The sequence below is a fragment of the Neoarius graeffei genome, chromosome 2 (assembly GCF_027579695.1).
Source record: "Neoarius graeffei isolate fNeoGra1 chromosome 2, fNeoGra1.pri, whole genome shotgun sequence".
NCBI lineage: Eukaryota > Metazoa > Chordata > Actinopteri > Siluriformes > Ariidae > Neoarius > Neoarius graeffei.
This window is the reverse complement of record NC_083570.1, coordinates 118929311-118953935: the sequence shown is the minus strand read 5'-3', so window position 1 is coordinate 118953935 and position 24625 is coordinate 118929311. Positions and strand designations below refer to the sequence as shown.

Here is a 24625-nt window from a genome sequence, read left to right as displayed (position 1 = left end):
GGCTTTGGCTTAGTAATTTATGTGTGTGAGAGATACAAGGTGTGGCGTGTGAACTGCTTGAAGTGCATGTGTCTCACGCTCAATGAGTGAGACTTGAGAGCCCTGAATATATACCATGGGCGATTGCTCTAAGACAACGAGGGAGGCTCAGCCTCCTCTAAAAATGACGAACATCGTGTAGGATGAATTGCGCTAGGCTTATGTTATAACCGACCTTATAACATTGCTATTTCAGATCCAGAATCATAGAAATATGTGCTCAACCCAACTACAGTGCGAAATCATTCCGTTATAACTTTCCCCAGTTCGCCTAATGTGTGCGTGAGTTTTTCCCCCTCGTGACAGCGCGATGCAGCGCAGCCTCAGTGGATTGGGAGCTATGTGCTTGTCAATCTCAAAATGCAAGATGATTATTGGACAAATACTGCGAAAATGCCCCCCCACGGAGTCTCACGGACTCCCAGCCTCAATGGACTTCAATGGCATTTGGGAGCTATGCGCTTTTCAATCTCAAAATGGAAGACGATTATTGGACAAATACTGCGAAAACGCCCACCCACAGACTCCGAGCCTCACATGGGAGGGACATGGCAGTTTCCACAAGGAGACTGGTGATTGGTGAAAGCGGCCGGATATTTTCTTTGATTGACAGCTCGTTTCAACTATAGACAGGCAGCGGTACAGTGTTGCCAGATTGGGGGTTTCCCACCCAATTGGGCGGTTTTAAGTGCATTTTGGCGGGTTTTGAACATATTTTGGGCTGGATAACGTCAGCAGTATCTGGCAACATCAGTTCAGTCCCATGCGGATTCGCAAGTGCTGTGGTGTATTGTAAGAGATCAGCTTACATTTCGATTTCATTCATTACATACGGTTTCTACCAGCTTTTTTAGTTTGTATATATTTTCATTGTAAATGAAGTGTAAATATAGTGTTGTCAAGTTTGCTATCTTAGTTCCAGAAATTTTGTTTATTTGAGTGACTGAACTTGAACTTGAGGGGGCTAGTCAGCTAGCAAGAAAGCTGCGCACAGATGCCAAGCATTGCTGATTTAATTTTGGCGAAGCCATTTGCCAGTCTTCCTTTTGAGGAAAAAATTAAAATTAAAGAGCAGGGTAGACCAACACCTCAAATTGACTTGGTGAAAAAGGTAGGGAATAATACTCGTTCCTTTCAGCTCTCCTGGTACGAGAAAGTGAATTGGCTAACAGCAAGTGACCCACATCAACAACAGTAAATAGGCTACTTTAGTAATATGTCATGATGGACCAAAAATATAGAATCTATTTAAAATGTTTATGATGAGTATATTATATTGGAATATATGTTTTTCTGGATATGAATTAAACACAGCTACAATTTGGAAAACATTTTTAAACAAAAACACAGCCGAGGTCAATTTTTAAACAACATGCCACAATTTTAAAATATAAAATGTTAAAATACCCCCTCCCCAACACCACCATCATGTATATTGGACAGTAGGCTAATGGGCCAAAAGAACCTGTTATTTCACAGTTTGTGATGCTGCCAACAATCAGCCAGATCAGAGGCAAGAGTATGGGCAAAATTGATGTGTTTTTTCTTTTAAAATCTGGAAATATCTTAACCGACCAGCCTCCCCTGTTTGAAAGACTACCAGCCGCCACTGATATATACAGTATATATATATATATATATATATATATATATATATATATATATATATATATATATATATATATATATATATATATTTTTTTTTTTTTTTTCCATGGCTCCCAGAAGTGATGTAAGGTTCCGTATGAGATTGCACAAGCAGAACTATACAGATGACAGCCCTTTTTAAAAAAAAAAGAATCAACACATCAGTCTGCACACAGAGCACTTCCTCAATTTTTTTCTATTTTAAAGCAGTAATTGCAAACTGAAGGACACGCGGCAGCAACTGCAATGTGGGTTCTTGTTTTAACCGGGTTCCTGCTTTATGGCTCCATACACACAGCTCACAGTGGTGAGTAAACTATTATAGACTAAAATAAAACAGCTTCACCTGCATTTTACTACAAATTTACTGCACAGGTTGCATGATGTGTTAAATAAAAACTAAAACTAACTAACTAAATAAATAAATAAATAACTAAATAAATAACAACCAAAATTAACAGTGAGGAATAATGTGTATATGGGGATGTCCGTGTGTGTGTGTGAGTATATATAAGGAGTAGTACTGACTTGCGGTTGGACTGGGGAGATGGAGGCTAGATCGCAGAGAAGGAGGGTGTAGAACTTCGAGCGGGTGGGTGGAGCACAGAAGTACGGCAGGCCAGAACTGAGTTTCCAAAAACTCTTTATTTTTGCACTTTTCAGAGACTTTACAATCTCCCAGCCACACATACACACACATAAGTCATCTGGTTGGGGAGAGAGCTTCCTTCCTCTGCTCTCTCTCCCTCCTTATACAGTATAGGGCACGGTCACTGGGGAAGACACACAAACACAGGTTAACTGACATCAGGTGCAGTGATTCTGCCACTTACCTTCTCTGACTCCGCCCTCCGTTCACAGACCGACGCTTGACCATGCCCCCACTGCCACAGAGGGTTTCAAAGGAAATGAGTATTATTATCTTTATGTAGGATAATAATAAGAGAAATAAGAATAGGGATAAGAACAGGAATAATTTGATTAACTGACTGATTATCCAGATTGCCTGGGCACCCAAGTATGACCATGGTGTCGTCCCACCCCCGCACAAGATATAGCACAATGAGACGGCAGAGGGAAGGCCCTGCGTGCTAACCAGCCCACGGCCCAAGGCCAAGGGCCCCCAGCACCACCACCACCCCCCACGACCCACCACACCTCGACACCAGACCATCACGCAACACACCATATTTGTCCTATGTAAGAATATAAATGACTAGATTGTGGGCTTACTCTAATGTATTGCATTAAAAGAAGTGTGCGTGCAGGGTGAATCTCTGCCCAGATTTCCCCCTGTACGCCGCAACAACCCTGCATACTCATAGATATATGCCTCCTCTAAATTGTGTTAGCATTAAAAAAAAAAACGAGGCGTGCAGTGAAACACCTGCAGAGGCATCTGCATGCAAGCCTCGCTTACCCTAGTCTATTGTTCTTGTTATTGGTAGATGTATGCAATCTAATGTGTAGTGCATTTAAAAGAGAATAAGGCGTGTTATGTATTACCAGGAAGAGGTATGTGTGTGTGCGCAAAGGACGAGTGCGCAACGGGGGCCCAGAACTCACAAATACCCCACAGCACCAACCAACACCGGTCCCACATGGCAACCCGACAGGACCGGGCCGCCCGAGCCACCCATGGGGCCCAGGCAGAACAGGGATGAGTGAAGTAGAGAGAGGCAGAGAGAAAGAAAAGGGAGGAAAGGAGAGAAAAAAGGGGAGGGGAGAGGGAGATTATACCAGGGCTTTACATTAGCACCCACCCACCCGCCAAATGCGGGTAAAATTGTGCTTTGGCGGGTAATGACTTTAGTCCCACTAGCCACTTTGGCGGGTGGTTTATTCTGTGGTATGACAATATATTTTAATTGTAGTTTTCTCTGAACGCATCTGATATAATAAATGCATTGCAATGTAATATTGTGTGCCAGTGGCGTGCACAGACATTTTGGGGGGCAAGTGCTCTGGGGGAAAAAGGGTACTTTTTTGCGCATGTAGAACACATTATAAAAGTCTGAGATTTAACCCTCCTCTTGTGTTCGGGTCGCCACTGACCCGTTTTAGTTTTAAAAGGTGTAAAACAACCACTTAATGTTAATTTATTACATCAAGGCTTTTTGACTTTGCCAGGAATCTCTAGTTGAACAAAATAGAAAAAGAAATTTTTGTTTTCCTAAATCTGAAAATGGTCTAGCAAAAAATATAATACTTATGTGCAGTTGTTTCTGTATGCGACGGGCTACTTCACGACAAAATAATTACTGGGCTTAGAGGGCAAACAATACATTTTCACTTGATTCATGTGTTACCTGGCTGGTGGGGCAGGGGAAGAGCTGACTGACTGCCCGATGTGTTGTCTGCGCTACGACAAGGCCGTGGCTTCCAGGACGCTATGCTGCTGCAACCTCACATTGAATGCACTGCACGCTTGTTCACGTGACAGAGCAAGAGAGACAGAGGTCCGGTGTGTGTGCGGAGGGGGCACACATCGGGACATTATTTTCACACATGCTTTTAATGCCGCGGCTTTTCTAAAATATCATGTTGACATTGGCCTCAGTAAACTGTAAAAAAAAAAAATTCAAAAGGGCACTTTTTTGGACAGAGGGCAGAGGGGCAGGTGCTTGAGCACCACCTCGTGTCTATCTGTGCACGCCACTGTTGTGCGCTGACAACTCCCATGAGCCCCTGCATAAACATTCTGACAACATGTTAGAATTGTTTAGAACGTTCGTTAACGGCTCAGATAAAATCAGTGATGCGGTAACCTGCGGTTAATAAACGACAAGCACACAATGTGGCGGCGTATAGCTGGAGTTTCAAACCCTGCTGCTCAGGGAAAAAGGGGCAGAGATGATCAGGGCCGGAGCAGCATTTTAAAATCACCGAGGTCCGTGATGCGCAAAGCGCGCGCCGAAACATTTCCGCCATATTTAAATGAGAGGGTGAATTACACATCACACAAGAGATCTCATCTCATTATCTGTAGCCACTTTATCCTGTTCTACAGGGTCGCAAGCAAGCTGGAGCCTATCCCAGCTGACTACGAAGTTTGAAAATGTAAATTTAACAGCTTCATGAAAGTGCGCTGATGGTTACCATGGAAACTCCATGTCTCCTGCACTGCGTTCCTCCCCCGAGTCGCGCATGTGCTCATTTGCTTTTGTGTTCTTGGTCTCAGAGCCGCACGCACCAAACAGAGACAGAATCAATGTTTAACATCATTAACAATGCACTTTTTATGGAGACATTTTAATGTTATTCTTTATTTTTTTATCCAGTTGAATATTTAGTGTACAAATGTATTTTCAGCTCTTAAAAATGACCGAGGTCCGGACCGCGGGGGCCTCAGAGCTGGCTGCGGCCATGGAGATGAACAAGACGCTAATAGGAAGATAAGACAGTTCAATGACAAATGGAAGTTCGGGTGAGATTGGCTAGTTCATAGCAAAACCGAAAATACCATGTACTGCGAAGACTGTAGAAAGTCTGGCAAAGACAGGCACCAGTAATTTGAAACTCGAAAGTATAAAGGACCACGAAAAGTCAAATGCACACATCGGTACTATAACATCAAAACAGGCGAAGACGGCTGGTCACTACAGGACAGCATTGCTTTCAGTCTCTGGCTGTCATGAAGTCGGCTGAGCTGGAGAGGATGGAGCTGCTGTTTAGAAATGTTCAAGCGATTGGAAAGAAGTTGATCTCACCCCAGCTATTAACTTACGGCCTGCTGGAAGCCTCAGGTCACGAAGACGATTTTTCATGGACCATTCAGACTCATCTGATGATGAATGTAATGAGGACATTTAATGTCTCTCTCTACACATGTTCACACACACACACACACACACACACACACACACACACACACACACACACACACAATTAATAGATAATACATAATATACATAATAATACTTGATAATACACATAATACTTGCATATCAAAACATCAAATGTTTTTCAATTGATTGATTGATTTATTCAATATAAAAATGATCTTGTACATGATATATAAAATACAAGTACAAAAAACATTAAAATATTGGGATGACACAAGAAAGTGTAAACACTTATTTCCATTGTGGTCCCCCAAAAAATAAATAAATAAATAAATAAAAAAGATGTATAAAACTGACAATATCACAGAACAACATAATGTAAACTTAACAATAGAAAAAATAAACTAATAAACAGTTACCAGGTTATATAAATATAAGAAAAAATAAATACAACAGTATCACAAAAAACAATACAATACAAGCAATTTCTTGGTTTTCAAGTCGACATTCCTTGCTTGTCTATATAGGAATTTCAGTTTGGCATTTGACTTACTGATGACATTTTCAGCCATGCCTTGTCCAGATAATGATTGATCAAGTTTGGCACCAAGGTATTTCACCTCTGTTTGACTATTCAATGTATTTCCAGCACATTGCACCTGAATGGTATTACATTTATGAAGTTTAAATTTAGATCTGAAAAGTATAGACTCCGTCTTTCCTAGGTGTAATGATATCTTATTATTGATCAGCCATTCTCTGATCGATTCAAGCTCTGAGGAGAGCAATCTCTCTATACTCTCAGGACTATGACCCGACACTATAAGGGCAGTGTCGTCCGCATATAAGAGAATCTTACAGCAGACAGACAATGGAATATCATTCATATATACAAGGTATAGTAGGGGGCCTAAAATAGACCCCTGTGGTACACCACATGTTATGGTTGCGGAATTTGAGATCGTACCACTAATCTCGATCGACTGTTTTCGCTCTGTCAAATAGGATCGGAACCAGTCTATAGCTGATGCATGACATCCTAGGGCTCCGAGTTTCTGTAAAAGGATCCTATGGTCTACCATATCAAAAGCTTTTTGAAGCTCTAAAAGGACCATGCCTATGTAATGGCCTTTATCTTGTTCCTGTTTGATATAATCAGTCAGATTGGCCAAACAGGTATCGGTAGAATAAGCTGATCTAAAACCGGACTGATATTCATATAAGAGCTTATGGGCTCTGAGGTAATCATCTAATTGATTATAGATGACCCTCTCAAATAATTTGATATTGTGCTCAGAATTGAGACCGGTCGGTAGTTACCTACATCCAATTTGCTATTTTTCTTATGTATAGTTGTCACCCTTGCCTGTTTTAACTCATCTGGAAATTTACCAGATGTTATAGAAAGATTCAGAATATGCGTTAGTGGAGACGCAATGAGCTTGGCACCATCTTTTACAAATCTGGGTGACAGTTGGTCTAAACCGGTAGCCTTGCTCGAATTTAGATCAGACAAGATCTTATGTACCATGTCCTCTGAGACCACTGAAAGTTTGAAACCATTAACAGGAGCATTAAGTGATGTATAATAATTCTTTTTAGATATTTTTTTGGGCTTTATTGGATAGGACAGTGTAGAGACAGGAAATGAGCGGGAGAGAGAGAGACGGGAAGGGATCGGGAAATGACCTCGGGCCGGAATCGAACCCGGGTCGCCCGCATTCATGGTATGGCGCCTTAACCACCTGAGCCACGACGCCCCCAAGTGATGTATAATAATTCTTAATATGGCACCAACCATATTTACCAACAGAAGGAGGAAGCTTGTCAACAAGTGTAGAGGCAATGGTCGTAAAAATTTGTTAAAATGCTCGGATACTTTGAGTTTGTCAAAACAAGTCTCACCATCAATATTTAGACCAATATTCCCAGCACGGGTTTTACATTGCAATGACATTCCGAGACTTTTAAAAATTTGCCACAGTTTCTTTGGTTTATTTTTATAGTCATTGACTTTGCTACTCAGATAGTCTGATTTAGCTTGTTTTTTCTTATATTGCACCTGATTTCAAAAATATATATATTTGTCATACCAACTGTGGTCCTTCGATTTCTTGTATTTATGTAAACAGCGATCCCTTTCATGAATGAAGTGTAAAATTTCTCCAGGGATCTGTCTGTTTCTTAACGCGAACATATTTAAGCGGTGCTATTTGGTCGATTGCGAAGAGGAATTTGGATTTAAAAACACACCATGCCTTTTCCACCTCTGTACAACCCTTGACCTCCTGCCAGTCTACCTCAGATAACAGACCTTCAAATGCTGATTTGCTGTAATTTTTACGTGAGCGTAGTTTTATACCTTTATGTTAATTTATCGGCATTTTCTTACATTTACGGGTACAGTAGATAAGTAGATGATCACTCACAGCAAAATCTAAAACACCTGATTGACTAATCTTGTTCGAATCTGGAACAATAATGAGATCTAATATAGTTGAAGTGGTTTTAATTACCCTAGTTGGTGCCTTGATAAGCTGTAACATATCAAACATTAATAAGAAGTAATTCAAACTAGTATGCAGTTCATTATTTCTGGATCTAGTAACACTTGTGTCCACATTAAAGTCACCAAGGATAACACACTCACTTTCAGCAAAACTGTCACAGTTCATGCAAGATTGTTCAGGTCTGTCGAAGAAGATAAATGATAAATGTTTTGAATTGGACTTTTAATATTAGAATCAGTTTAGTTGTACTGAATGTTATTTTTCATATTATACGATATTTCATATTGTAAGGGGCTTGAATTTGAGTTCAATAAACAGAATACTCTGTTTATATTTTTGTCTGAATTGGTTGCATGTTTTCATATACAGAGCTACCTTAACAGCACTGAATACCTGAGTGCTACTGTAGAGATACATTATACGCTGTCATTCATAATTAAATCTAGATCTTCCGAACTTTAACGTATCATGATGAATAAAAAAACTTCGATTTCCTGGCAACAAATTGTGGCTAGTGAAAAGGCTGAATGGCTAGTTGCTCAGGAAAACCACTAGCCACAGTGGCTGGTGAGCAAAAAAAAAATTCATTATTATGAATATTAGTATTTTATATATATATATATATATATATATATATATATATATATATATATATATATATATATATATATAATATTCATAATAATAATAAAAATAATTGTTCCAGCTACCATCTCCCACCCTATTATATATAGCCATTTACATGTGGATGTAAAATTGTGAGTTGGATCTCAGGTGCAGAGGGTCAAGTCATAACTGTAAGAAGGTTTAAATTCGGTGTAAATTTTAAATTCGGTGTTATATTTGAATTCTAATTTTTTGTATAATTGCATTATAAATGTTTTGTATAATTGTATTGTATATGAATATATCAATAAAAAAATAAAAATAAATAAATAAATAAATAAATAAATAAATAAATAACAGAAATGCAGATATTTGTAAAAGCTGTGTACATTTGAGTCCTTTTTGTCCTTTTTACAGCCGTATCGAATCAGAGCGGTACAGAGCAGGGTAACACTCTTCTGTTCTGTAAACATGATGGGAAAGTGATTTGGAGTAAAGGTGTCGATGGAGGGAGAGGGGACATCCTCACTGCTGAAAATGGAGAAATCATCATTAAACACAAACCTGATCCAGATAACAGATACAGTGTGTTAAGTGATTTATCACTCCTGATACAGAATCTGTTTCAATCAGACTCGGGGATTTACTACTGTAACGCTGTTCCTGTGGTCAACCTGACTGTCAGTTCATTAAACGGTGAGTGTACACTAACTTTGGCATATTTGTATTATTGATTCAGAAGTAAGTTTTGTTTTGTTGATGCTTTAATTGGATTTACATCACCAATTACTTACATTTTCTTTGTGTTAAACCTACAAAAAAATTTAACTTGACAGTTAATAAATGCTGAAGTTTATTGTTTGCTAACTTCAGGGAATCTTAATGTAAAACATTTCCACATTATACATTTTTTTTCATTTGTAGTGTTGTTTAGCTGCATTAAAGCCTCCCATTTAACTCTTCTATTATTCCCTGTACATTCAGGTAACAATACTGAGAAAGTAACAGATTCAACTCTCAAAGGTGAACCATTAAACCTGTCTTCACACAGAAACATGTATCTGGAGGTTGAACCTTATCAGTAGAGCTCATGAGTGGTGCAACAGCGAAATGTTCAGACAGTTATTCAGAGATTGTGAGAAAAATTGATTGAGGAGTCAGTGGAGTAAAACTAATGGTACTGTCTGGGTGGGAGGGGCATCCTCTCTCCCACATGGGCGCTGCCAGGGGGGGAAAGGTTAGAACAATTCTAGGGGCCCAGCACTGCCATGGGGCCCTTTAAGGGGCTGATAATATGCTTTTAATGATTTTAATAAGACTTTTGAAATAACAACAATGCAATATTCCATCTGGTAAAATGAGCTAATTGAACAAGATTGTCTATTTCTTGAGTTCTTCAACATATTGTCATTTAACCCTCCCCCTTTTGCGAAATGGTATGGTCCAGTTCTGGTAGAAGCGCGATGCGTTAAATCTGTGTGCTGATCAGTGCAATGCTACTTGCTGCTGTGTCGCGGTGCAGCAGCCAGCCAGCCAGCAGTGGAGTGCGTACAGTCTATGATCGCTAAATATGAAGAGTGGCTGTCAAAAACATAAAGAAAGGCAAATATTTTAAGTTCGTTTCTTAGACAAGGATATTTTTTAAGCTTGTTACCTCGTTAACAGTTTCGGCGAGAATCTCCCACCTTCTTCAGAAACAGTCACCAGATGTCGAGTGGTGACGTGCCTTATCAGCTGATGTTGCGTTACGGAGGCGTGAACGTCCCGCCCAATTTGACAGGTAGTTCACGCCTCCTGCTGTCAGGTCGCTCCTCCAGGACGGCGCTCCAGGTGTGCGACAGTGCATACGCTCCCTCGTCCCGGTTCATCGTCCTCTGCGCCCGCTTACGTATCTCCACTGCCTCTAAAATCCAACGCTGGAATCTATTTTCTTCAGCGCGAGTGACTCTGGCCTCTTCCCAATTCATTATGTGATTTTGCCGTTTGCAGTGGTCTGAAATGGCTGATTTTAGGTTTTCTTGGTTTGCTTTTTCTTTTTCGGATCTTGTGAGTCTTCTTGTTGTTTCTTTTTCACACTCTATTTGGTGTTCTTTCCTTCGAGTATGGAAGCATCTGCCCGTTTCACCAATATAGACTTTATTACATGAACGGCAAGGGATTTCATAGATGACGTTGCATTTATTGTCCAGTTGTATTTTGTCTTTGGGGTGAACTAGCAGCTGTCGGAGGTTCTTGTATGGTTTGACCGGGGTGTTGATGTGGTATTTCCTCATGGATCGTTGGATGCGTTCTGTGACTCCTTTTATGTATGGTAGTGTGACAAAGCCCCGGTTTGTTTTTTCAGTGTTTTTTCTTGTTTGTTTATTTTCTTTTATTTGTGTCTGTAATTTCCCTTTCCGAATTGCCCACGGTGGATATTGGCAGTTTTTTAATGCCTGTTGGATGTGTTGTTCCTCCTCCTGTCTGTCTTTCTCCTCTGTGATGCTCTGTGCTCGGTCGTATAGTGTTCTGATTACTGACATTTTGTGTGCGATGGGATGTTCAGATGTCCAGAGAAGATATTGGTCGGTGTGTGTAGGTTTTCTGTATGTTGTAATTCTAATGTTCCCTTCTTCTGTGTGGTGTATTTTTAAGTCCAAAAAAGCTATTGTCTTGTCCGTTTCCTCTTCGTGTGTGAATTTGATGTTGCCTGTCTTGTCTATGGAGTTTAAATGATCCGTGAGTTGTTGTGTGTGGCCTGTTTTGGTTATTTCAAGAATGTCATCAACCTATCTTTTCCAGAAGATAGGTTTGCAGTCATCCGGTGCTGTTTCTATGGCTCGGGTTTCCAGATCCTCCATAAAAAAGTTACATAGAGTGGCAGATAGCGGGTCCCCCATTGCAAATCCCTCTTTTTGTCTATAGATAATGCCTCTAAATTGGAAAAATGTGGAAGTGGAAATGAAATGTAATAGTTTTGTTATGTCCTGTGCTGTAAGTTTTGTGCGTTTTTTCAGGGTTCTGTCTGCTTTTAACCGTTTTTCTACTATGTTGAGTGTTTGTGACCGGTGTTTTTGTAAAGAGGGATATGACGTCATGCGATACATTCATCCTTTTTTATCTTGATTTCCTTTAATTCTTTTGCCAGTTGTTTTGAGTTTTTGCAGTGGTATTCCGTGAGTCCGAGGAGTGGTTTGATTATGTCTGCCAGCGTCTTGGAAAGGTTGTAGGTAACTGATCCTATACTGTCTACTATGGGTCTTAGTGGTGCTCCGGGTTTATGAATTTTCGGTGTGCCGTATATCCGGGGGGTGATGTTTGCTGTGGGGATGAGGTGGTTGTATGTTTGTTTATCGATTTTGTTGTCATCCAGTAACGGTTTGAGTAATAGCTTTAGTCTTCTTTTCTTTTCCTCCGTCGGGTCTTTTTTTAATACTTCATATGTGTTTGGGTCCGTGAGCATTTCATTCATTTGTTTTTCATATTGATTAGTGTCCAGGATAACCGTGGTCCTCCCTTTATCAGCCGGTAATATTGTTATTTTCTTGTTCTTTGTAAGTGTTCTGATGGCTTCCATTTCCTGTTTGGTTATGTTTCTGGGTGGCGGTTTAGCTGAGGTGAGGATGCCTGCTATTTCGTTCCTTAATGCGGCTTTCTGTCCTTGGTCCTGTATCATATTGCACGCTAGTTCCGTGGCTAATACGAATTCTTCATGCGGGATTTTATTTGGTGTGATGGCATAGTTTAGTCCCCGTGAGAGTATGGTGCGTTCTGCTGTTGTTAGTGTGTGTTTAGACAGGTTGCAAATCCATTTTTCGTTTATTTGCTTGTCCTTGCATTTATTTTGTTTCTTATTGATAAGTCTGTTCAGTTTTTTAATATGGCGTGTTTTTGTTTTTGAAAACTCTTGTTCTTGTATTGCATTCAGATGTTCTTCCATATTTTTTTCCATTTCACTGCTGAATTTGAACCGGCGTTTGAATTCATGTTTTCTTTGTGCTATTTCTGTGTTTAAATTGTTGATTTTGTTAGTCGTGCATCTGATTCTTTCTCTTACCAGAGTCATTCGCGCTCTTTCGATGGTCCTTTCCGCGTTTCTTGTTGGTATCGGATTTTTTATGTAGAGGCTTGCTGGAATGACGCCTTCGTCTCGGCAGCGGAGATTGAAGCGGAGATGGTTTCTTTGTCGCGCCAATTTTTTTCCTAGCTTTTCCAGGTAGCGTATCTCTTTGGCACAATCTTCTCCATAACTTATTTTTAATATGTAGTGGATGTTCATTATGTCTAACTATTACAAATATTTTAAGTTCGTTTCTTAGACAAGGATATTTTTTAAGCTTGTTACCTCGTTAACAGTTTCGGCGAGAATCTCCCGCCTTCTTCAGAAAAATAAAAAATATCCTTGTCTAAGAAACGAACTTAAAATATTTGTAATAGTTAGACATAATGAACATCCACTACGTAAAGAAAGGCAGCTGAAAGCTGAGAGGGACCGGAGAGGCAGGCAACTGGTCACTCAGTTTTTCCCAAAGAAAGGTAGCTATCGCTCACATGTGTGTTCAAAATATTAGCGAATGGTAAATGAACAGTATGAACGTGGTTGGATTAGCCTATCAAGAGAACACTTTTACAGTTTGTACAGTGACATTTTTTTCCATTTTAATAACTGAACTGACTTGTGTGATAAACAAGATGAAATATTACGTTATGCTGGTGCTAATAACTAGTGCTAATAACCAGTTTCATAACTAATGGGGTGCCCTAAATATGCACAGATTCAGCCTCAGGGGGACCTCCGCCCTACCAAACCACTGAACCCCCCTTTGGAGAAGGAGGTAAGCAGCAATACAACCCATAAATGCTTTAGGATTGAAGTTTTTAATGAGCGAGCACCATATACAGTTTGCTAGATTAAAGTGTTGCTAATAACAGACACCAGTCAAGTGTTTGACATGGTTACGTGTGTGGAATGACCAGTTTTCATCTAGTCCCTGGTAGGTTAATACATAAAATGTAATAAAGTCACAAACTCAAGGTCCATGGGCTATCAAAAGTCAAATAATGACAATAGTGCAATTGTGACGAGGGTAGGCAAAGTTGAGGGGCCCAAAATTCTAATCTTTCATGGGGCCCAAAATTTCTGGCGGCGCCCCTGCTCTCCCACTCCAGTGTCAATCACTGTGGCGCTAGCCAATTACAGCAAAACTAGCTGATCATCAGGGCTGTGTCAGCCTTCACCCTCTCTTATTGGTAACTGTCGTGTGAGAGGTGAGAGCTGAATAGTGGGTGGGAATCAGCAAATGAAATAATAATAAAAAATAAATAAATGAAATAAATATGTAAATAATACTCTATAAACAAGTATCACATGTGGAAAGAGCTATCTGCACTCTTCTACATACATAAATCTTATGGGTTCCAGCTATGGGTTAAATAGTTCATCACCAATAAGACGCTGGCAGCAGGGCACTTTTCGGTGTAATGTGGCAGATGACCCCAAAAGGGTCAATGGCACACTACCAGATGGCATATGGAAGAGCCACTCAAATGGCCAATGGATGGCATCACTCAGCAAGTCAGTTGTCACTATGGGGAAATTTCCATACCCGTCAGGTCTGTGGCACTTTTGTGCACCACTTGGCATCAGGTCTGGAGGTCCTGATGCCTCTGATGAGGCATGACATAATTTGTCTTACCTTACTGTGCAAGGCACTTTGTTAGGAGAGGAGAATAGGATGGAAGAGCTCATGAGGCCAGACATTCCGTGATGGCTCAGCCGGGCTATTTGTGCCGCTGCTGCGGGCAACTCTGTCACTCTGGTGTGTAATTAGCCACTGCAAATTCAAGAATTTGCTAATGACCTTGTCATTTGTAACTCCATTTTTCAAAAGAGGGAAAACTGTTAGGGTTTTGCTGGGATTCGAACCTGGTTCGTTGGTATGATGATCCAGCAAACCCCCACTAGGCCACCAGGGGAATGACTCAAATGCAGAGGCGTGAGGCGGAAGTAGAAAAAGTAACAAAAGGTTTATTTATACTATGTACACTATATACAATCCAGGGCAAAACAAAAAAACAGAAACAAAGAGTATAATTCAAAAAGAAAAAGGCAAAAATGCAAAAGCTCAGAAGATCCACAAAACACAGTACAAAGGAAACTGGAGATAAACATAACAGCACAAAGACTCCGTGACAAGAGGACTGAACTCAGGGGTATAAATACACAAACTAATTAAGGACACAGGTGAAGATAATTAGGACTAACAGGCAATTAACAAAAAACCCCACAAAACACAGGAACAGTGGCGGCCTCTAGAGGCCAAAATAAACATGACACAAAAAGGAAATAACAGCGGCCTCTAGAGGCCAAAACAGTCCAAGTCCTAACAGGACCCCCCCCTCTAGGAGCGTCTCCTGACGTTCCCAGGGCGATCCGGATGGGCCGAATGGAAGTCCCGACACAGTTCTTTATCCAGGACATCCCGAGCAGGAACCCAGCAGCGCTCCTCAGGACCATAGCCCTCCCAGTCCACCAGATATTGCAACACGCTGCGGACCCGGCGGGAGTCAAGCAGGCGATGCACAGTGAACACAGTCTGCCCCTGGAAGATGCGGGGGGGTGGAGGGTTCCTAGGGGCAGGGGCATACGTAGACGTCAGTACAGGCCGCAACAGGGAAACATGGAAAGTGGGGTTGATCCTCAGAGTCCGGGGCAACTGGAGCCGGTAGGAGACAGGGTTCACCCTGCGCACCACCTTGAAGGGGCCAATGTAGCGAGGAGCAAGCTTGCGGTTCTCCACCCGCAGCGGAAGGTCCTTAGTGGACAGCCAAACCCGCTGCCCAGGGCGGAAAGTGTGTGCAGGTCTTCTATGGCGGTTGGCCTGAGTCTGGTTGGTTCTGGAGGTCTGGATGAGGGTCTTCCTGACCTTGCTCCAGGTCTTGCGACACCGTCTCACATATTGGTTGACCGAGGGCACCCCCGCGTCCTCCTCCTGGTCCGGGAACAGAGGTGGCTGGAACCCGAATTGGCACTGGAATGGCGACAGCTTGGTGGCCGATGACTGCAGGGTGTTGTGGGCGTACTCTGCCCATGGCAGCCAGGTGCTCCACGATGTCGGGTTATCCATAGCCAGGCCTCGCAGGGTGGTTTCCAGGTCCTGGTTGAGCCTCTCCGTCTGACCATTGGACTGTGGGTGAAACCCAGAGGAGAGGCTGGCAGTGGCTCCGATGACCTTGCAGAACCCGTGCCACACTCGGGAGGAGAACTGGGGCCCTCGGTCTGAGACGATGTCCTGTGGAAGACCAAAGACTCGGAAGACATGATTAAATATAAGTTTCGCTGTTTCAAGAGCAGAGGGGAGTTTGCACAGAGGTATGAAGCGGCAGGCCTTGGAGAATCTGTCAACAATGACCAAAATGACCATGTTACCTTGTGACTCAGGGAGACCCGTGATGAAGTCGACTGCCACGTGGGACCAGGGACGCCGGGGAATGGTCAGAGGATGCAGGAGACCCTGGGGACGCTGTCGTGGGTTCTTGGTTCTGGTGCAAACCTCACAGGACAGGACAAATGACCTTACTTCCTTCTCCATGTTAGGCCACCAGAAGCGTCTTTTCAGGAAGTCCAGGGTCCTCCGAGCTCCCGGGTGGGCGGTGAGAGGGGAAGAGTGACCCCACTGGAGAACCTTGGCCCGGGCTTGATGTGGGACGTACAAGAGGCCCGGTGGCCCCGTCCCAGGACCGGGGTCCTGGCGTTGGGCTCGTCGAACAGCCTCCTCAATACCCCAGCGGACAGGGGCCACAATCCGGGACACCGGGATAATAGGCCCGACTTCATTCTCCCTGTTAGTGGCAGAGAACAGCCTGGACAGTGCGTCAGGTTTGGTGTTCTTGGAGCCGGGACGGTACGAGAGGGTGAAGTCAAACCGACTGAAAAACAGGGCCCACCTAGCCTGTCGAGGGTTCAGTCTCTTGGCTTGCTGGAGGTACTCCAGGTTCTTGTGGTCAGTCCAAACCAGGAATGGATGTTGCGCTCCCTCCAGCCAGTGCCTCCACTCCTCAAGGGCCAGTTTGACCGCTAGCAGTTCTCGATCCCCCACATCGTACCGGGACTCCGCAGGACTCAGGCGGTGGGAGAAGTAAGCGCAGGGGTGCAGCTTTCCTTCCGAACATTGAGAGAGTACCGCGCCGACACCACTGTCTGAGGCGTCCACCTCCACGATGAATGGTTGGGAGGTGTCCGGGAGGACCAGAATGGGTGCCGTGCAGAAGCGGGCCTTGAGGTCTTTGAACGCCTTTTCTGCCTGAGGAGACCAGCCATAAGATCCACCTGTCCCTTTGGTGAGGTCTGACATGGGTGCTGCCACAGAACTGAAGTTCCTGATGAACTTGCGGTAGAAGTTAGCGAATCCTAAGAACCGCTGAACCTCCTTAACGGACTTGGGAGTAGGCCAGTCCCGGACGGCCAGGGTCTTGGCAGGGTCCATTTGGAGTTGGCCTGTCCGTACAATAAATCCCAGAAAGGAGACCTCGGGAACATGAAATTCGCATTTCTGGGCCTTGGCGAACAGATTGTTCTGTAGCAGCCTCTGGAGAACCTGGCGGACATGGTGGCGGTGCTCCTGCACGGTCTTGGAAAAGATAAGGATGTCATCGAGGTAGACAAAGACGTACAGGTTAATCATGTCCCTTAAGACGTCGTTGATTAGGGCCTGAAAAACAGCTGGTGCGTTGGTGAGTCCGAAGGGCATCACCTGGTATTCGTAGTGCCCAGACGGGATGTTAAAGGCAGTCTTCCACTCGTCTCCCTGTCGGATACGGATGAGGTGGTATGCGTTCCGTAGGTCCAACTTGGTGAAGACGGTGGCACCTTGGAGCAGTTCGAAAGCAGTGGACATCAGCGGAAGGGGATATCGGTTGCGCACAGTGATCTTGTTCAGGCCCCTGTAGTCAATACATAGTCGAAGCCCCCCATCCTTCTTGCCGACAAAGAAGAAGCCGGCACCAGCAGGTGAGGTGGAGGGTCGAATGAACCCAGAGACCAGGGCGTCTTTGAGGTATTCCTCCATAGCCTTGCGTTCTGGCTGAGAGAGGGAAAACAGTCTGCCATGAGGAGGGGTAGTCCCAGGGAGCAAGTCGATGGCACAGTCGTAGGCCCGGTGCGGAGGAAGAACGGCAGCCCTGCTCTTGCTGAATACCTCCTTGAGATCCCAGTACTCTGTGGGAACTTGAGATAACTCGGTGAGATCAGGGGGCTCGGCAGGAGACACAGGAGAGCTAGAGAGCAGACAAGAGGCATGGCATGCAGGGCCCCATTCCACAACCTGGCTTGTTACCCAGTCTATGCGAGGGTTGTGGCGAGTAAGCCAAGGAAGGCCTAGAATAACTGGGAACTCAGGTGAAGGAATCAGGTGCAGGGATATTTCTTCCTTGTGACCTTGAGACTGGAGGAAGACTGGAGAAGTAACTTGAGTGACTCTTCCATCACCTAACGCTTGGCCATCGAGGGCAGACACAGACAGAGGGACTTCAAGAGGTGCAGTAGGTATATTGATGCTTTGGGCGAAGTGAATATCCATAAAGTTCCCAGCCGCCCCTGAGTCTATCAAAGCTTGACAAGAGTGGACAGACTCACCCCAGGAGATGGAGACCGGGATGTAGATTCCTTGGCCAGGGAGTCCGGGAGAGAGGGTAGGCCCCGTCACAACCCTCCCTCGGCTGGACGGGGCGGTCCTTTTCCCAAGAGTTCGGGACATGATGCTCGGAAGTGACCAGGCTTGCCACAGTAGATGCAGCACTTGTCCCTCCTTCTGCGCTCCCTCTCAGATGCGGAGAGGCGAGTACGACCCACTTGCATGGGTTCTGGACAGTCACTGAAGGAGGTAGACGGTCTCCAGGTAGAGGTAGGGAGGCTGGGGGGGCTCAAGGCTTGGTGGCATTCTCTCATCCTGTTGTCCAGACGAATAGCATGTGAGATGAGGGTTTCAAGGTCACTTGGGCATCCAATAGAGGCCAGACCGTCCTTGATGGGGTCAGACAGACCATGGTGGAAGGCTGACACCAGGGCAGTCTCATTCCATCCACTTACTGCTGCGAGTGTTCGGAACGAGATGGCGTAATCTGCGACGCTTCCTCCTTGCCGGATGGACATGAGCTTTCGGGCTGCGTCGGTACTGATGTCTGCCTGATCGAAGACCCGAAGCATCTCTTCAGAAAACAGCTGGAAATCAAAGCACTCAGGTCCCTGTCTTTGCCAGATAGCAGTAGCCCAGGCTCGCGCCTTACCAGCTAATAAGGTGATCACAAAGGCAATCTTGCGGCGATCCGTAGTGTAGGTGGTAGGCTGAAGCTCAAAGGTGAGTTGACACTGGGTAAGGAACTCTCGGCACTCACTGTGCTTGCCGTCATACCTCTGTGGTGCAGGAAGGCTGGGTTCGCGAGGTGAAGAAGGCAGCATGGCAGGAGGCACTGGAGCAGGAGCTGAATCAGGAGCAGGAGATGCAGGCAGAGATGTCAGCTGTGCCAGGGTTTTCCCAATTTGCTGAAGCAGTTCCTCGTGGCGAGCAAGGGCCTCACGTTGGCTGGTGAGCGTATGTCCATGAGCGTCCATGGTCGCTCCGAAGCGCGTCAAAGCTGCCATAATTCCCTGAAGGTTGGCCGGGTAGACAGTTGAAGCAGCCTCTGCTGAGTCGGTCATGACGGAGTCTTTCTGTTAGGGTTTTGCTGGGATTCGAACCTGGTTCGTTGGTGTGATGATCCAGCAAACCCCCACTAGGCCACCAGGGGAATGACTCAAATGCAGAGGCGTGAGGCGGAAGTAGAAAAAGTAACAAAAGGTTTATTTATACTATGTACACTATATACAATCCAGGGCAAAACAAAAAAACAGAAACAAAGAGTATAATTCAAAAAGAAAAAGGCAAAAATGCAAAAGCTCAGAAGATCCACAAAACACAGTACAAAGGAAACTGGAGATAAACATAACAGCACAAAGACTCCGTGACAAGAGGACTGAACTCAGGGGTATAAATACACAAACTAATTAAGGACACAGGTGAAGATAATTAGGACTAACAGGCAATTAACAAAAAAAACCCACAAAACACAGGAACAGTGGCGGCCTCTAGAGGCCAAAATAAACATGACACAAAAAGGAAATAACAGCGGCCTCTAGAGGCCAAAACAGTCCAAGTCCTAACAGAAAACCACCTTGTTACATACCAGTCTGGAGGTGCTTCCACTCAGGTTGATTACATCTTAACCAGAAGGTGCCAGTTCAAATGTGTTACCAATGTTAAAGTACTTCCCAGTGAAGAATGTGCCCTGCAGCACAAGCTACTCATTTGTGACCTTTCCCTCAAATTCAGTAAGAGGCGAAAACAGGTCTTTACTCCCAAGCTCCACATTTGGAAACAGAAAGATCCTAGGGTAAGCACTGATTTCCTAAATGGCATGAAGTCTAAACTGAATGGTAGTCATACTGTCTCAGTGGAAGATACCTGGCAGTCTTTAAAAGACAGCCTTCTGAGAGTAGGGGATAAGGTCTGTGGATTTACAAAGAGAGGTAACTGGAGAAAGCAGACATGGTGGTGAGACAATTCTGTCAGTTCTGTTATTGAAGAGAAAAGATGCTTGTGGAAAGTTTGGAAGAAGGGTGGTAGCAAGCAAGACTATCTGGCTGCTAAACATATCATGAAGAGAACTGTTCATGCTGCTAAAAAGAAGGCAGAGGCAAGTAGGTTTGCAGATATTGAGGAAGGAAACAAGGACATTTATCGCATCACCAAGCAGTTGAAAAAGAGAATATGGATGTTGTGGGTGAGTGTTGCATAAGGGATGATCAAGGACATATCTCACTCACCAATGATGCCAAAAAGAAGACTTGGAGAGACCATTACAACCACCTTCTAAATGTTGAGTTCCCTTGGTCTTCTGAAGACTTACCACCAGCCAAACCAGTTGAGGGTCCCCCAATCTGGGTAATATCCGAAATGATGGCAGAAACAATGTGCAATATGAAACCGTGCAAAGGACCCAGCCCCTCTGGCATTGTGGCGGAAATGTTAAAGGCCTCTGATGAGGTTAGCATCCCTCTTCTGGCCAACCTTGCAAATGCTATCATTGCTGAGAAGAAAATCCTAGAGGACTGGAACATGAGTTATATCATTAATCTTTATAAAGGCAAGGGAGATGCAATGGAGAGTGGCAACTACAGGGGTCTTTAACTAACTGAGCACTGTTTGAAGATAATTGAGAGAGTGGTGGGGAAGATACCTCATGAGTTGGTGGCCATTGATGAGATACAGTTTGGTTTTGTACCTGGCAGAGGGACAACTGATGCAATTTTCATTCTACAGCAGCTACAGGAAAGCCACCTTGCCAAAGAAAAAAACTTGTTTTTTGTTTTTGTAGATCTAGAAAAGGCTTTTGACCATGTTCCTCGAGATATGCTATGGTGTGCAACACAATGTCTTGGTCTACCAGAGTGGCTAGTCAGTACAGTTCAGGCCATGTACAGTAGAGTCCGAGTCAACAACTCCTTCAGTGACAGCTTCAAGGTTCAAGTAGGTGTTCATCAAGGCTCAGTGTTGAGTCCCCTACTCTTTATCATTGTGATGGAGGCTTTGTCACATGAATTCTGCACTGGATGTCCATGGGAGCTGTTGTATGCTGATGACTTAGTTATCTCATCTGACTCACTGGAAAAACTCCTGGAGAAGCTGTGTAGGTGGAAGTTTGGATTGGAGTCAAAAGATCTTCGTGTAAACATGAGCAAGACTAAGATCATGATGTCTGGCCCCAACTTGGATTCGCTGAGAGACTCAGGCAAGCATCCATGCTGCATGTGTAGGAAGGGCATTGGTAGTAATTCCATCTACTGCAGTGGGTGTTTGCATTGGGTTCATAAGAAATGCAGTAATGTATGTGGCAGGCTGATCACTGACCCATTGTTCAGGTGCAGCAGATGCCTAGGAACAGCTCGCCCCATCGATGGCAGGCCATGCGGCTACGTCATGGTTGGTGAACACTGTCTAGATATGGTAGATTCCTTTTGCTATCTAAGAGATACCATCTGTGCTGCTGGTGGCTGTGAGGCTGCCACAATCACTAGGGTGAGAGCCACCTTATGCCGCTTTTCCACTACAAACGCGGCTGAGCCGTGCCGTGCCGAGTCGAGCTGAGTCGAGCTGAGCGGGGCTGTTGGAGTTGCATTTCGACTACAACCGCGCTGAACCGTGCTGGCTGGAAGTGGGTGGACACATTGGGTGGAGTTAGCGAAAGTGGGTGGACGTCATGTGATGCCGTTAAGCAGCGCAAACAGTGACATCAGTGACAGTGGCGGAACAAGTCAGAGCCGGGCCGGGGGCGGGGCAAATGACCGGGCCCTTTATTAAAGCTTATCATAACATCATTTTAGGCTACAAAATGTCCGCAACTGCGGTGTTTACCAATTTCAACACTACCGGGTGCAACTATGTTATTTAGTACATCAAGTCCTTCAAACGAACATGTAACTCAGAAACAAAAAACATTAGGATACTGTACATGGCTCATAATAAAACATCAATAGCCTATACTGCGCACATTATTTGAAGGGCATACGAATGAGCGCTCAGAGTGGTGACAGGAAGAGTCAGAAATAAAAGGAGGGCGGTGCAAACCTCACTGAATGCACTGTGTTTACCAATTTCAACACTCCGGGGTGCAACTATGTTAGTTTGTACATTAAGTCCTTCAAACGAACATGTAACTCAGAAACAAAAAAAAACATTAGGCGACATACTGTACATGGCTCATAATAAAACATCAATAGCCTACTGCGCGCATTATTTGAAGGGCATACGACGAGCCTTGCGCTCCGCGAACTCGTCCACGATGCTCTGTATGTCACTGATTCAGTGATCTTTTAAGTGGTAGTCTCACGACCCGAATAGTAAACAATAAACATGGAGGACATGGAGTCGTTAGTGTTGCTGGTCTCGGTGCTGTGGCTTGTTGTCACCGACAACGCGGACAGATACTGGCAAGAGCGTATAGATGAGGCGAGGCGCATAAGACTTCAGAAATTCTCGTAATTCATAATTATTCTTCTTCCGGGTTTGCGGTGTTTACAGATCCCAGCGCGCTCGCGGGGCGTGTGTGGGCATGTGAGGACACTCCTCCTCACCAATCAGTGCACAGGGGAGTGTCTGCTCACGCCCCCAACCTCAGTCGGCACGGTTTGGCTCGCTTCAGCCCCACTCCAAAACGGTGCGAGTTTTAGGGGCTAAGCAGGGCTGAAACGAGCTGAGTCGTGCTGGTTTTTGGTAGTTGAAACGCGAGCCGTGTCGGGCTGAAGTGAGCTGAAGCGAGCTGAAGTGAGCTGAAAAAGGGTAGTGGAAAAGGGCCATTTGACTTAGACAACCTTTATTGTCATTCAGTATGCAACAAGTGTACACTGAATGAAATTTCGTTGCAATTTGGCTCAGCACAGAATTAAATGTGAAGTGTATTAAATTAAATTATGCAGCAGCAAAAATATTATAAAGTGCAATAGTATAAAGTGACCTGTGGAATTAGGAATGTTCAAGTTATAAATAGAAGTTTAGTGTTTGGATTTGGAGTTCAGCAGTCTGGTGACCTGGGGGAAAAAGCTGTTACAGAACCTGGTGGTCCTGCACCGAATGCTGCAGAACCTCTTTCCAGAGGTCAGAGGTGAGAACAGTCCATAATGAGGGCGTGAGGGGTCACTGATGATGTTTCTGGCTCGAGACATGCAATGCCTTGGTGCAATGTCCTGAATGGAGGGAAGAGAAGTCCCAATGATTTTCTCTGCTGTCCTCACCACTCTCCTCACATTCTTCCAGTCAGAGGCACTGCAGCCTCCACACCACACAGAGATGCAGCTGGTTAGAATGCTCTCTATGGTGCTTCTGTAGAATGTAGTGAGGATGGGCGGGGGCAGGTGGGCTCTCCTCGTCCTACGCAGGAAGTGCAGATGGTGCTGTGCCTTCTTGACCAGTGACACAGTGTTCACAGACCAGGTGAAGTTGTCTGTGATGTGCACCCCCAGGAATGTGGTGCTATTGACCACCTCCACGGCCGTGTTGTTGATGAGAAGTGGAGCATGGCTGGGCTGGTTTTTCCTGAAGTCAACAATGATCTCTTTAGTTTTGTCCATGTTCAGGATCAGGTTGTTTTCCCTGCACCAGCCCACCAGCTGCTCCACCTCCTCTCTATGGGCCAGGTCGTTATTGTCCCTGATGAGGCCCATCACTGTTGTGTCATCTGCAAACTTCACAATGTGGTTGCTGGTAGCCCTGGGGACACAGTCGTGGTCCTGGGGACACACCTGAGGCAAATTCAGGGAGCTGCTGAGGTTTGCAACAGAGGTTTGAACTTCAGACATTCGGTTCACATTAAATGATTAACCTGGATATTAAATCTGATTTTTAAACCAAATCCCAAAACATTTTATGTAATTCAAACATCTTAATGTATATTCTGGCCTCAGGTGACAAAATGGACAAGAAGGCGGAGAAGGATGGGGAGGATGATGATGATGATGATGATGACGAAAAAGGTTAGTTGTTCACCGAGTTACACTTTCACTGGCCTTTTCACATGTGAATTTCTCAAATGTGAATGCCATTATGACGTGAGATGATGATGACGATGATGATGATGATGTGTTCTCCTGATCAGAGTTGTGGACAGTTGCTGCTGTAGTTGGAGTGAGCTGTGTGGTGGTGTTGCTGTTGGCTCTGTTGATGTGGAGATTTTTCACTAAAAGGAAAAGTGAGAAATGTTGACTTTGTTAGAAACTCTTGGTAGTTCATTACATTGAACCTAAATGTGTGAGTCTATAGTATTATTTCTGCTCTATATCTCAGCAGGTCAACAAAACCAGATACACATGCAGGACTCGATTAACAACCTTCCAGCAGCCCCACCACCTGGTGAGTTTATTATTAATATTAAGTTTAATTTTATCATGTAAAATTAAGCCCAGAGAAGCCCAGTATGTGGACAACATTGTGATATTTGCCAATGATGGCACAGCTCTACAGCTTTTGCTGT

At 44.3% G+C, this 24625-nt stretch overlaps 1 protein-coding gene across 4 annotated transcripts in view; it reads left to right on the top strand.

Moving 5' to 3' along the window:
* The first annotated feature begins 1902 nt into the window (after window positions 1-1902).
* The window catches only part of LOC132875162 (uncharacterized), a 53395-nt gene continuing 30672 nt past the window's right edge, over window positions 1903-24625 (top strand). For 2 of the 4 annotated variants that reach the window (XM_060911824.1, XM_060911851.1), the window contains exons 1-7: window positions 1903-1993; window positions 9005-9283; window positions 9572-9610; window positions 13342-13401; window positions 24060-24128; window positions 24251-24343; window positions 24439-24504. In XM_060911824.1, coding sequence (XP_060767807.1) covers window positions 1933-1993; window positions 9005-9283; window positions 9572-9610; window positions 13342-13401; window positions 24060-24128; window positions 24251-24343; window positions 24439-24504 — 667 coding nt within the window. In that variant the 5' untranslated portion in view covers window positions 1903-1932. The remainder of the gene's footprint in view (window positions 1994-9004; window positions 9284-9571; window positions 9611-13341; window positions 13402-24059; window positions 24129-24250; window positions 24344-24438; window positions 24505-24625) is intronic. The other 2 variants (XM_060911832.1, XM_060911842.1) reach the window with 2 other exon arrangements.